This window comes from Lepisosteus oculatus, chromosome 5 (genome assembly GCF_040954835.1).
Source record: "Lepisosteus oculatus isolate fLepOcu1 chromosome 5, fLepOcu1.hap2, whole genome shotgun sequence".
Taxonomy (NCBI): domain Eukaryota; kingdom Metazoa; phylum Chordata; class Actinopteri; order Semionotiformes; family Lepisosteidae; genus Lepisosteus; species Lepisosteus oculatus.
Genome location: NC_090700.1, coordinates 14,160,157 through 14,173,943, shown reverse-complemented (window position 1 = coordinate 14,173,943; position 13,787 = coordinate 14,160,157). Strand labels below are relative to the sequence as shown.

General features: G+C 36.1%; 1 protein-coding gene across 1 annotated transcript; it reads right to left on the bottom strand.

Moving 5' to 3' along the window:
* Positions 1-847: 847 nt before the first annotated feature.
* LOC102689705 (olfactory receptor 1500-like) lies at positions 848-1,804 on the bottom strand. The gene has a single exon (XM_006643041.2). The coding sequence runs from the start codon at positions 1,802-1,804 to the stop codon at positions 848-850; it is 957 nt and encodes a 318-aa protein (XP_006643104.1).
* Between the last annotated feature and the right edge of the window lie 11,983 nt (positions 1,805-13,787).

Sequence of the window (13,787 nt, the reverse complement as noted above, 5' to 3'; positions counted from 1 at the left end):
CCCTTAGTGTTTTTAATTGAACTAATAGCCAGTTATTTGTTTTCCTTGAAAGACAATTTCAACTCAGTAATACTGTTTGTGTTTTCAGTGAGAGATGTGATAACATGTGGGGTTTGGGATTTCAGGTAGTGGCTGAACTATCATTAGAGAAAGAAAGCTGTAAACTCTTCATTAAAGTCCCCTTTGTTATGAATACAGATCAATATTGTTAAAGTCACTTATTTTTTTATTGTTCATGCATATTTTTCTACACAGCTGTATAATTAGAGCAATTCCATCTGTTCTAGAGACCACAAGGTCATGTTCTGTGATGCATGTGTCCATTAGGGAGGAAAAAGTAACTATAGCCTCTGAAAAATGACAGACTCATTTTTACAATGATTCATAATGCATTCAAAATGGCACTCCAGAATGCAAATTTAACAAAATGATAAAATCATTTGAAATCACTACAGGATCCTGACAGGTAAATAACACTATATATGATTAATAGTTATACTAATGTTTTACAGCTGCCCAAAATTAAGTAGTATTGTTCTCCAGGACCAGGGATGATTATTTCTGAAAGAAATAAATTGATTCAGTTCCGGGAGTAAATAATTTTGACTCTCAATTAAGAGATCAGTTGCATTGAAATTCTAAAGACTACAAAACGTGTAATCCCTTGTCTTCAAGGCTCTTGAAGACAAGAGTTTCAGCAATGCATAAGAGCTCTTTAGAGCAAGCACACCATACTCAAATAATTGTTTTGACTTAAAATTTTTAATTTGTAGTATTTAAGATGTTAATATGTTGACATTTATTGACAAATTGACATTAAATTTAAATTGTTTTTTACTTTTGTTTTTTAGTTGCTAACAGAAGAGACTATCATACCCCTGAACCTTTTGATGAAGCACTGTTTGATCTCTGTAGTCCTGATGACATATATTAGTGGATTCAACATAGGAGGAAGCAGGCTGTATAACAGGACTAGAAGGATATGGAAATCAATACGGATTATAATGCGCAGTGTGTTTGTTACATACACAACACAGCGAGGAACATAATACAGAGCAATGATACCCAACTGTGCACTACAGGTAGAAAAGGCTTTATAGCGACTTTGGGAGTTTGCAATCCTCAGGACTGAGATAATGATCTGACTGTAAGAAAATATGGTGAAAGACAGTGGGACCAGCAAAACAAACATAGATAAAGCAAAGGATACCATCATGCTGGACGTGGGGTCATCACATGCTAATTTTGTTATAGAATTAGATTCACAGTAACACTGATTAATTGTGTTGGGCCCACAGTAATACAGTGCTAACTGGTGAATTGTAGTCACAGTGGGGAAGATCCAGGATATCAGCCATAGCATGCAACTAAGGATCAAGATTGTCCTGTTGGTGATCAGCATGTGGTAGCTGAGAGGGAAACATATTGCCACATAGCGATCCAAAGCCATCAGCATCATGATGAATGAATTCAGTGTTCCAAAATAATGTACTAACTGCTTCTGGACAAAGCAATCCACGAATGAAATACTCTTCAGTTGAAACCAATACCTGACAATGATCTTGGGCAAAGTGACTGTGCTGAAGCATATGTCTGACAAAGCAAGGTTTAAAATGATATAATACATGGGTTTCTGGAGACTTCTTTCTAAGAAAAGCAAAGCAGTTGTCAGGATGTTGCCGATCAAAATGGTCACATAGACAAGAAAGAAAACCAGAGCCACAAGTGAATGGTATTGAGGCTGAAGTCCTGGGAAACCAACAATGATGAACTCCTTTATGGACGACTGGTTTGTGTCTGACATGGTGAACCGATGTCCTCGGAGTGAGAAAGAAATCTGAAACACAAATTGATCTAGCTTAAACATACAGCGACTTAGTTAACATTTAACACATACAGCATTAATGGTTTATTGATTGTATGGTTTATTGAATTTGTCGTATTTACTTGTAAACACATCCACACCAGTGGAGTTAAAAAATCTTTAAAAATGTCAACACCTCAAGACCCCGATAACATTCATTCTAGATCATGGTGCTCTACCTAAAATAGTGATCATGAATCTTTTTTTGCAATAAGATCTTTTTAGACAATTTTCGTTTTCTTCTTAGGTAGATTATATGTGGAGGGGGCACACAGATAGCATAACTTGATGCTAAAGGTACTTTTCTATTTTTTAACTTCAGTGACAATGGTTACTTTGACCTATAGTAAAATTATTCAAAAAGGCTAAATCTGATTTCCGAATACTGTTTGTTCATTACCAATTTAAATCTCAGTTCATGAAAAAACAAAAATCTTAAGCACCATAGTGGTTACAATGTATGGCAGATACTTTTTTAGATATAACAAAAGCATGCATTAGTTCATTGTGCAGGTTTTGCAATTTTAAGGTAAGCAGAATAAAAATGGCATTGATTTATGTTATTTTTGAAAAGTAAAAATCCATTTAAGGGAAATTTTTACTGCAAGAGAATCATAAACGTGTGATAGTACTACAATATATCTCTTTATTCTTTAAGATGAAATTTTCTTACCTTGATAACACATCAATAATTTTCATTAAATCAGTGTGCAAACCTTTATATAAATGCAGTTTAATTCCCCCATGCTTGAAAGGTTCCCCTGATAAACATAGTGTAACTACGTATGACCTCTGCTGACAAACAAACACACCACTAGAAAGCATATTTACTTTCTGTGCTGCTGTTGCTGTGTTCCTTTGGAAAAGCTTGGGATTGAATGATTTATTATTGTCAGTGAATGACTTGAGCAGAAATACTGCCGAGAATTCTTTATCAAGTGAATCAGTTGATCAGGTGTTATTCAAGTATACACTGCAAAGAACACACAGTGTAGCAAATATGAATGGAATTCACTCTGCATGGCTAATTCCTATGATGCTAAAGGGATAGAGTGTGAAAAATGAGGTAGCAATAAAAAGTTATGGCTGAAAAGAGTTATAAGTACAGCAAAGATGAGGAAGAGAGTATATAACGAATAAGATGGTGATGATGAGGCTTCCTGGTAAACAAAAATGTATCAAAATTAGTTGGACATAGTATTCTTCCTACAGTACTTTTACACATCATGAGAAGTAACCTGTAAAATTATCTTTGTTTATATCAAGAAGAAAGATATAAAACTCCAAAATGAAGAACTACAAAGTGTGCACAGGGAATGAGTCAAAACAAAGTCCTGTGAAACATTTAAATTTAAATTCTGACACCTCCAGGGTTCTTAATTGAACTCAAAGTTGCTTATTTTCCCACTGAAACATCGTTTTTCACAGAGAAATGTGAAGACCTCAGGGTGGATTGAATGAGGATCTCAGAGTACACTGTTTGAACAACCAATAAAAGAAAGAAAAACAGAAAACTGGACATAACAGACCCTCTTGTTATGGATACAGATCAGTATTTTTGTTGACGCTTGTTTTCCTTTCTTGTGCATGTAGCAGCGATGCTGATTAATAAGCCAGAATTAAGTGTTGCTATGCTTTCCTAAATGAGGCCCCGTCTCTCTTTCTCAAGCTATTCATGCAGTTTTGATTTAAGGTGTTTTCTCTCAGATAAGGAGCAGTTCCCAAATGGGGATGCGCCTACCCATGCTTGGCTATCACGTTCAATGGCCATTCCTGGCGCCTATCTGTCTGTGAGATTTTTGGGAACAGCTGGATTGTGGTCCTAGATGTCAGAGGTCATTGTTACTCATCTCTCACCTTGACCAACCAATCAGGAACCGGCAGGGCGTGGTAACCCCACGTGGGTCTGAAATGGCCTCTAAACTTTCGAGCAATCATCACCTCTCTTGGTTCTGGTTTAAAAGACACTGCACAGCTCAGAAACTTTGCTTCTCCAGCCAATTCTCACACCCTCAGACACAATCATGTGATGGACGATAGTCTGTATAGGGACTAGAACCTTGTTTCAGCAAAGTGTCGGCCTGGGAAATGCCCGTACATAAATCGCTAGCCAACGCCAACGTGGACGCTTCGCTTGATCACCGGAGTATACGTTTGGACTCTTGTTGACAACCTGAATACGTTTTTATTCAGCAGCGCTACACCAGAAGCAAACCAAGTTTCATTAAGGGTGACTTGCTCTGACCTGCAGTCACCCTCTGTGCATAGAGACTTTCTACTAGTCAGCAGGACTACTAGTAGGTCCTCGGGAGATACACTGTCAGGCGTGTCGCCTCAGCAGAAATCTCTCCTCCTAATTCGTCCGACTCCGAGCTGCTCCCTGACTGGTTGGCCTGGAGCAAGAGGACACCAGGATGATGCCTATTGAACGCAGCTCGATTGGATGCAGCTGCTAGCTTGTTTTTGGTGTCTGTGCTGGGAAATATTAATCCATATCTGGATAAGTAAACCCAAGGTTCTACATTGCATCTTGTGAATTCAATTGTTACCTCAACACAAGTTGATATCAATTCAATTCATATGAGTAACTTATTTACTTTTGAGTAGCTAATGTAGAATTTATATTAATGAGAATGATCAATGAATAGCCGAATGGTATACTGAAGCATATTCTTTGTTGTATCTCTCACCTCTTCATGATTATATACCTTGCACTTTGATAACCTCACAGTAAGATCTGCCATCTGCATCCAGGCAGACTGTTATACAGTATGTTTTATATGCACAATTTATGTATTAATAAGTGCATCTCGTGTATTGAAGCCGTGTGTGTGCGTCGTTGATCGATTGATTTTCTAGTAGCCATAATGAATTACCTCGTGATTACTGCTACAGTTAAAAATTGTCCCAGTAAATTCACAAAACTACATGCATGTACTGCCTAGTATGTTTTTTTTACACAGCTGTATAGTTAAAATGTTTGCATCTGTGCTAGAGGTCACAAGGTCATGTTCTATGATGCATGTGGTTCTTCAAAGAAGAAAAAGTGACTAAAACCCTCTAAAATGGCAGGCCCACATTTACAGTGATTCATTACACAATTAAAATAGTGTTCCAGAATGTATTTTTTTACAAAATTATGGAATCATTTTAAAACAGTTTAGAATCCAGACAGCTAAGTTACAGTCTACTTTATGAGTAGGTTTATATAAATGTTTTTTCCTAGAGGCATGAACAATATTCTATTTCTTATTCTTGTCATATGCAGAATTCTATATCTTCTTATGTAAATTTGTGCTCCTAAAACTCATCAACTGCATTGAATTTTGGGTCTTCACCATTGGATTGCTGCTGTTGTTAAAGTTTAAAATAATTGAATTCATAGCGCTGGCCAGTCATGTTTCACAGGACTTTGTTTTGACTCATTCCCTGTGCACACTTTGTTGTTCTTCATTTTGGAGTTTTATGTCTTTCTTCTTGAACATCTTTATGATAGCCTCCTTTATTTCCTTTGTCCGTAAGCTATAAATGATTGGATTTACTACGGGTGGGAGTAGACTGTACAAAATGCCAAGAGAGATTCTTATTTCATGATTTAAATACAGACCTGCCACGTAAGAAAAATACACAAATAACCTGGGAAGAAAAAAGCCTTTTGACGCCCATGGGCTGTCTTAATCTGCATGACAGTGATAATGATGCTCAGGTACGACAGCGTAATCACCATGAATGGGATGATCATTATAACCGCTGCCACCACAACTCCTGCGTGGATGTTAATAGAAGTGTCGGCACACGTCAACATTATAACCCATTTATGTTCACAAAAAAATGAAAGACTTCATTAGGACCACAGAATTGTACCCGGAGGGCATATACAAATACTGTGATAGGCCCCAGCATTCCCAAAAAAACCATGGTGCAGCACCACTGAATGGCCCTTGTATTGGTCATAAACGAGGGATATCTCAGTGGGTAACAGACTGCAAGGCCGCAATCTATCGCCATCAGCATTAAGATGAATGCATCTGCACTCCAGATAGCATGTGCAAAATACATTTGAACCAAACACATTTATGTATCTTGAAATAATTTTTGTGGTCACAGATGTGGTAAATATGATGTTGGACACAGCCAGGGTGAAAATAATGAAGAACATTGGGGTGTGTGTCTTTGGCTGCTTTTTGATGATTTAAAGAATTGTGAAAGTAATCAGCGTGAGAATTTATGAGATAAAGAAAACCATGGATAAGAAAATATCCAGATTCTTCACTCCAGGAAAACCAATGATGTAAAACTCAGAAATTGTGAAGTTAAAGACCTCCATGCTGTTATACAATATATATCTGGTCAGTTATACAATATATGACTTAAATTAGCAAAATAAAAAATTAAAATAACAATGAACTCCGGTAACTCATGGATGAAGAAAGATGAGGTTTCTTAAATCAGTACAAATTTTTCATATTTCCTATGCCTTGCTTCATGAAAATTGTCAGATACTCTTTATTTCAATTTGTAACCAATAACTGTGAACAAATAATTTTAATAACACCATCATTTCAATTAATTTCACAAACAGGTCTCAGGAGATTTAAAAAAATGAATTTTGAATTGTGACTGAAATGTTTAATTTTGGACATGAAACAAAAAAAGAATATTTAGACATTTAATCATATTTTATTGATAAAATCAAGGTATTGTGCAAGAAATTACTTACTAAAGAATTCCATACTAAATTAGAAATTAAAAAAGGTATTATTAATATAAGTTAAATAAAAAGACCATAATTAGTTAAAAGTTAGTTATAAAAGGAAGTCTTTAGCTGAGTTTTAAAAATATCTCCAATTAGCATAGTAAATAAAATAAGGAACAAGTAATAGGTTTATTCCATGCTGAAAAAAAGAAGAAAGAGAACACAACGTTTCGGCCGTGGAGCCTTCTTCAGGTGAAGAAGGCTCCACGGCCGAAACGTTGTGTTCTCTTTCTTCTTTTTTTCAGCATGGAATAAACCTATTACTTGTTCCTTTGCAGCCTACGCATGCTGACGCAGCTACCCACCTGTAAATAAAATAATACTGATGTTGCAGTACCTGAGTTAGAAGAAAGCTTAAATTAAATATAACCAGCATAGAAATATTATATTTCTTACGTATTACCAATAAGACCATTATAATTAATGAATTTTATCTTTCTAATGTTGATATAATGTCTGGGCTTAACAAAAGAATGATATGAAATTTCATTGGATAATACAGCCTGATACCAGGAAGGTCAAGTGTTGTTACATAACAACCACATCCAGAGTGCCACACCAACATGGTGTGTACACCTCAGCAGTCTAGAATATGAAGAATTCTCTGCCCATCATATAGGAATTTGAGTGTAAATGAATATTAAAATCACATAAAACTGAATGTCAAAATCATGTCCTAAAAATGAGAAATGTACACGAGATAAAACACAATTACAATATACAGAGGAAACCATGGATGTTGGTACGAGGGGTGGAGGGGTGAAGAAAGGAACCAGTTAAGTAAAGGCTCCTCTAAAGAAGCAGGTTTTGAGTCTGAATTTGAAGGAGTTTAGAGAATGTGACTCTCTGATATCCTTGGGCAGAGAGTTCCTGAGCTTGGGGCCATAACAGGAGAAGGCCCTATCACTCATACAATGTAGACAGGCTTGGGAGACAGTTAGGAGACCAGAATTAGAAGAGTGAAGGTTGCGAGGTGGGGAGTAGGGCGATAATAGTTCAGATAGGTACTGAGGTGCCAAGCCATGCAGAGCCTTATAGGTGAGCATGAGGATTTTCAAGTCCAGACAGAATTTGATAGCAAGCCAGTGCAAGGATTCCAGGATAGGAGTAATGTGATCACTTGCACTAGACCTGGTCAGAATCCTGGCTGCTGAATTTTGGACATACTGCAGTTTGTTCAAAGTAGATTAAGATACCCCAGAGAGTAGAGCATTACAGTAGCCAATTTGAGAGAACACAAATGTGTTGATTAGCTTTTCAACCACAGTTAGTGATAGCACAGAGCGCAGTCTAGCAATATTTCTGAGGTGAAAAAAAGATGTTTTGACAATGTGCTGCACATGTTGGCTGAATGTTAAGCCAGAATTGAATATCACCCCAAGGTTTTTCAATTTAGACTTTAATATAAGAGCAGAGAAGAGGAATAAAGAAGAAGCAGGGAAGAAGAGGAGAAGAGTCAAGAGTCTGCAGGATTTGGGACTTGAAGCTTGCGTCAGACAAGAGCCCCTACTTCATGATCAACCAAACAAAACTCGACTGGAGCTAAATATTTGAACCTTGTTAGAAAGAGTGTGCTATTCTGTCTTATTAGGGATCTTAGGTTTCCTGAGTAAAAGATAACTCAGTTGGAAACATCTTTCCTGCTTAGGGTTAATTTTTATGGATAGAGATATACAATAGGCTCCCATTTATTCCCTTATTGGCATACTGGGTGCAGAGAGAGAGATTTAACTGCAGGTTGCATTTTATTTAGTTAGAAGGCAGCTTATCTCCTATGTGGCCTCTGTAGGCATTAAGAGTTTCATTAATTAATGTCTCGTTTCATTGTAATAAATATTGGTTTAACCAAGTGTGCCTCAATTATTACTCTTCTCAACAAAGCTGTGCCAGAGAACAAAGAATTAACGTGTCTCTAGTGATACCAGCCACTTGGGTATATTGCTAAAAAACGCTTACAAGTTGGGGGTTATGAATAGTTATTTAACTTATTGACTAAACCTCTCGATCAAATCCTAATTTTCACAATTTTTGTAACCCCCCATTTATAACAATATTATATTGCTAAATATATGAATATATATAGTATTTATATATAAATATATAAAATAATAAATCAAAACAGTCATGTATTAAAAATACAATAGTGTGTAAAACCCTTTACCTTTCCATATCTTAATTAAAGCAAGTCTCCTGTTTAAGCTTATATATAGATTGTACCTGTGGTTTGTTACAGTATGGGGCTTATTGACATTCTAGAGCAGGGGTGCTCAACCTTATTTAATGTAAGATCTACTTTTTCATTTGCTAGTCCAGCGCGATTTACCATTGTGAATTTGAAGCTCTGATATAGGGAAAACAGACTGTGGACACATCAGTACAATAATGATACCCATCACTAAAATGACAGCAAATAAAAGCAAGTGACTCATGCTACAGTGAACAAGTAATGTTCCCCATTTTAGAAAAAAAGAATATCCTACCTTAATGTGAGCACTTTGTTAACTTGTTGTCACTGCTGATCATGTCGATGACATTTTTATTGTGTCCCTGCAGCTCGAATTTCAGCTCATTCAGCAGTTCAGTCAAGTCTGTAAGGAATGCTAAATCCAGAAGCCACTGGTCATCCTCCAATTGGGCATATTCACCATGTTTAAATGACTTGAGAAACTCGGACAGCTGTCTGAACCTTGCCAAAAATGTTTATTTTGGAAATCTCCAAACAGCAAGTCAGCAGCCTCAGCAATTGCTTTTTTTATTACTTTTCAATCTCTGAATTACTTTTTATGTTTAGGCAGTATGTGGCTCACATGGAACGATTTGATGATTGCCACTTTCCCTCTTGTATTAGGCCTCGTGAAAACCAACTGCTGCTAGTTGAGATTGAAATGTTTCCACTTTTCTTTTCCATAACTCACTTTTAGCAGCAAAGTCCACATCATAAGTTTTGAGTGCAGTTTTGAAATGTTCTATATTTCCCTTTTTCACGTAAATGCTAGCATTGCAGATTTGAATGCGAAAGTACAAAAAATAATTATGCTCCCATTCCTTGTGGTAACGATAAGTTTTCGGTCTCTTTGTTTAATCATTTTCGGTCATACACTACCAAACCAAGCTTATCAAACTGTTGGCAAATTGGTCACTTCCAGTCTGTTCCGCTCCATTATGCATTGTAGCGAATGTGGGGTTCGTGTGGTATATAACCAAGAGAATTCTTGGGTAGCATACACAACACAATTTATAGAGCTCCTATAGCTATTTTTTCCAGTGTCAGCCAGCACTCAGGGAAGAGACTTTTACAACCCATTTGACAAGGGTTAAACTCACACAAGGGCAATAAAATGTATGACTTTACATGCACTGATCTGAATACATTTTTAGGCAATCGAAAAAAGTAAATAGTCAAATAGCCCATTTTAAAATGTATTTATTGCGATCGACAAGTGGCAAGCACTCCACGATCAACTGGTGGATCGCGATCGACTGGTTGGGCACCCCTTTTCTAGAGCACCTGTGGCAAACTTCAGCCGGATCTGGCCCACCAGCCAGTTTTAACTGGATTAAATAAATTCGTCAATATTCACCATATGAATATAATAACATTATCATTTTATACTATTTATATAATATTATTATTTATACAATACATTTCATACTATTTATATAATAATTGTAGATTATTTTATAATATTCATTATGCATTTTAAATTGGTTCCTGCCTTGAATACATCATATAAATTCCTGATGCAAGAAAAAGCTATGTGCTGCATTGCGAAGGTATATTAAAGTCATTCTGTAGTATTTCTTTCAAACCAACAAAGTCTGAATAGATGTTGCAAAAATGGTGTATATCATTGTTGCTAACTTAAAACTTTAAAGAACCCATAACTAATTAGTGTTTGGTTCCGCACAAACAGAGGTTATTCACTTATTCTACCACTTTGCATTTTCATTTCTTTAAGGTCTGTGACTTTTTGCCAGGCCTTATCCAATGAGAAGTAAAATAATGATGGTGAGAGAAGAGACATTCATCACAGCTGAATAGGTAACATCTGTTTTCTTCTCAGAAGGACCACTCTTCAGACTTTACACTGGTATCCTATGCATACCCAGTTTATTTGCACAGTTGTTCTCAAAAGATGAATACTTTCTCACAAATTTAATACATATTATCAAAGAGACAGGTGTGAGCACCTGAAGAAGGCTCCACGGCCAAAATGTTGTGTTTTCTTTCTTCTCTTTTCAGCATGGAATAAACCCATTACTTGTTCCTTTGCAGCCTACGCATGCTGACGCAGCTACCCACCTGAACTATTACCAAAGAGGCCACATTTAGAGGAATAATCACATATATTTTCTTTCACCTTCACCAATAGATAATCTGTGTGCATTTATAATGTAGAGCAGTGAATGTTGTTTGACTGTTTAGTATACTGCAGCTAAAAACTATTTTCTGTTACAAACATAAGGTAAATAGAGCTGGTCAGCATACTTATTTTATTGTAGGGGTATTTTGTGAATGGTTTCAGTGAATGCATTTGTTATTGTTCATTTCCTTTGGTCTTAATTACTAAGAGGAAATAACTCCTTTGATTTATTGATGGATGGTTAACTACAGTATATGGAATAACTTGCTGTTGAATGACCTACAAAAGTCACAGTTTAAAAAAAGTTAGCAACTTCTCTAGGAGAGATATAAAAAAACAGGACATCAGCTGTCAAACACAGAGCTCAAGCTCAGGTGTGAAACTGTTAATTAAGCTGTTAATTACACTGTGTTTCTACAAGTGTCTGTATAAAGAAAGTCTCCAGAGGACAGCACACAAGTGTTCCTGGGAGAAAATTGACAGCAGTCACCACCTTGTTAGTTAAAGTGGCATAATGAAGCTCACAGCTAACAGACCACCAGAGATACAGCGAATGAGGTGCTCCCTAGATCTCTTTGTTAATGTTTACCCAAACCCCTGACACTACTGTAGTGACAAAAAAGTCAATTTATTGTATTGAGTGTTAACCGGAGAGTTGCCAATTCAGTCTTGCAAAACCTTTAATTTTCTGAAATAACAATCATTTACATAGGTGTATACTATTAATTACAGCATATATGTCACTAATAATATATACCTGTTTTTGCTATATTAAAAAATGTCTGTTTTGAATTATAAATATACATGCAGTATACAAGCATACAGTATGCTTTTATGTTTTTCATAAAACAATACATTTAAATTTTCACATACATTTCCAACAAAATCCATCCTCAGATAACATGATAGATTTTCTTTGTACAGCAGCTTGGGTTGTAGGAAACCATAACCTCTGCCCGAAACCAGAATTATCTTGTAAAAAATTATCTTTTGTTTGCAGACATGTTCATATGAAAGGGTTAATTATTAATAAATTAGACACCCCTTGAATTCTAATGGGCTGTGTCACAATCGTTACACAAAATTAGTCCCCTGAGTTCTTATGCATTATGAGCTCAGATTTTCACATCATATTCATTTTGGAATTCATGTCATAATCTTCTGCCTTAATGTTGTATTATGTGGAGGTCATTTGTATGAAGAATTTAAGGATTTAATCAGTTGTAATCATTAGGAAGCTTAATTTATTTGATGGCAACTGCATCTTTAAAGATATAATTTGGAAAAATGGACATTAGAACATAAAAAAGCTGAAAAATGTGAGGATGCCATTTGGTCCGCCAGTTCCTAGTTCCTTATCGGTTGAAAAGTGAACCAAGGCTCTCATCTGGCCTCTTCTTTTAAGAAGCCACGATGTGATCTTTGACAACATGACTTCATATCTTATTCCAGCAGAGCAGTGGCCCTGGTATAGATTTCTTCGGTATTCCACTAACTACATGATCCCACTTTGAGAATTCATGATTAGTGTTTTGTTTTTTGTCCATTGACCAGTTCCCAATCCAATGAAATGCATTGTGTTGAATGTCTACTGCTTGCAGTTCAACCATAGATCTTTAACAGTTACTGCAGTAGCTTGATCAAAAAATGGTTAAAAGATTAGATTACATTATTTAAGTTCATGTTGACAATTAATTACAATCCTGTTTCCATACAGATGATGTGGTTGTTGATATATACTGTAGCAATTTCAAGTTCACGCAGGACAAAGGACAAGTGGAGACAAGATAGCAAAAAAAGCGACTACTTTTATTCTCCCATCAAAACCAAAACCCAACACAGCATATACACACACATAAGGGGACAGAACATGTACACAGGTTTAGGGTGGTAACTCTTTAACAGAAGACTACACACTTACAAAGCTACACAGGACACATAAACTAATATAATACTATTTACATAAGCAGGGTCAGCTGCTGATCATCGTGCTGACCCTCTGATTCCCCCCAGCTACAACTCCGAGCCTGCTTTGTGGTACCCTGAGTGTCTAGGTGTGCTCCCTCCTCACCACTGGGCGAGGGCACTACAATACACATTAAAATGATATTAAGTATATTCACAGAAAATTATAAATTCACAAAAAAAGTGTTAATTACACAATATTCATATAAAATCAATTCACTCATGATGAATGTGTATTTAGATATCCTGTATTTAAAAGAATCTGAAGAAGGTCAGGGCAACAATAACCAGTTACATTTATTACATACTAAAGAAGTATATTCTTAAAAGAGCAGTATAAATTACATCACTACAAACTAATTGTAAGGTATTGTCTTGAAAAACACATCTGTCAATCACAGAGAATACACGTTTGCAGCGTTTGGGTCATCTGAGAATTTAGGTCAAACTATAATATGACAAATTATAGTCACTACTTAGCACAATACTGAAATTAAACAGTAAATATTCTTGTTAACTGATTAATCCAAATTTAAGACTCCTTGCTTTAGTATTAGCAGCATGCTTCCTGCAATCTCTTATTCACTCGGCACAACCCTCTTCAACACTGGTATCCTGAACAGGTGCCTTCTGATTTCTTTTGTTCTGAGACAGTATACAAAAGGATTGACAAGAGAAGGAGCCAGATTAGCGCCAATAAACAATATATTTCGCTGTGTAAGTGTCAGCACCAAAGCGCCCCTCGTTAAAATGATGGCAACAAACTGAGGGGTATAAAAACAGGAAGCTACAATCAGATGACTAAAACAAGTGCTGAACATTTTTTTTCTGTTTGTAT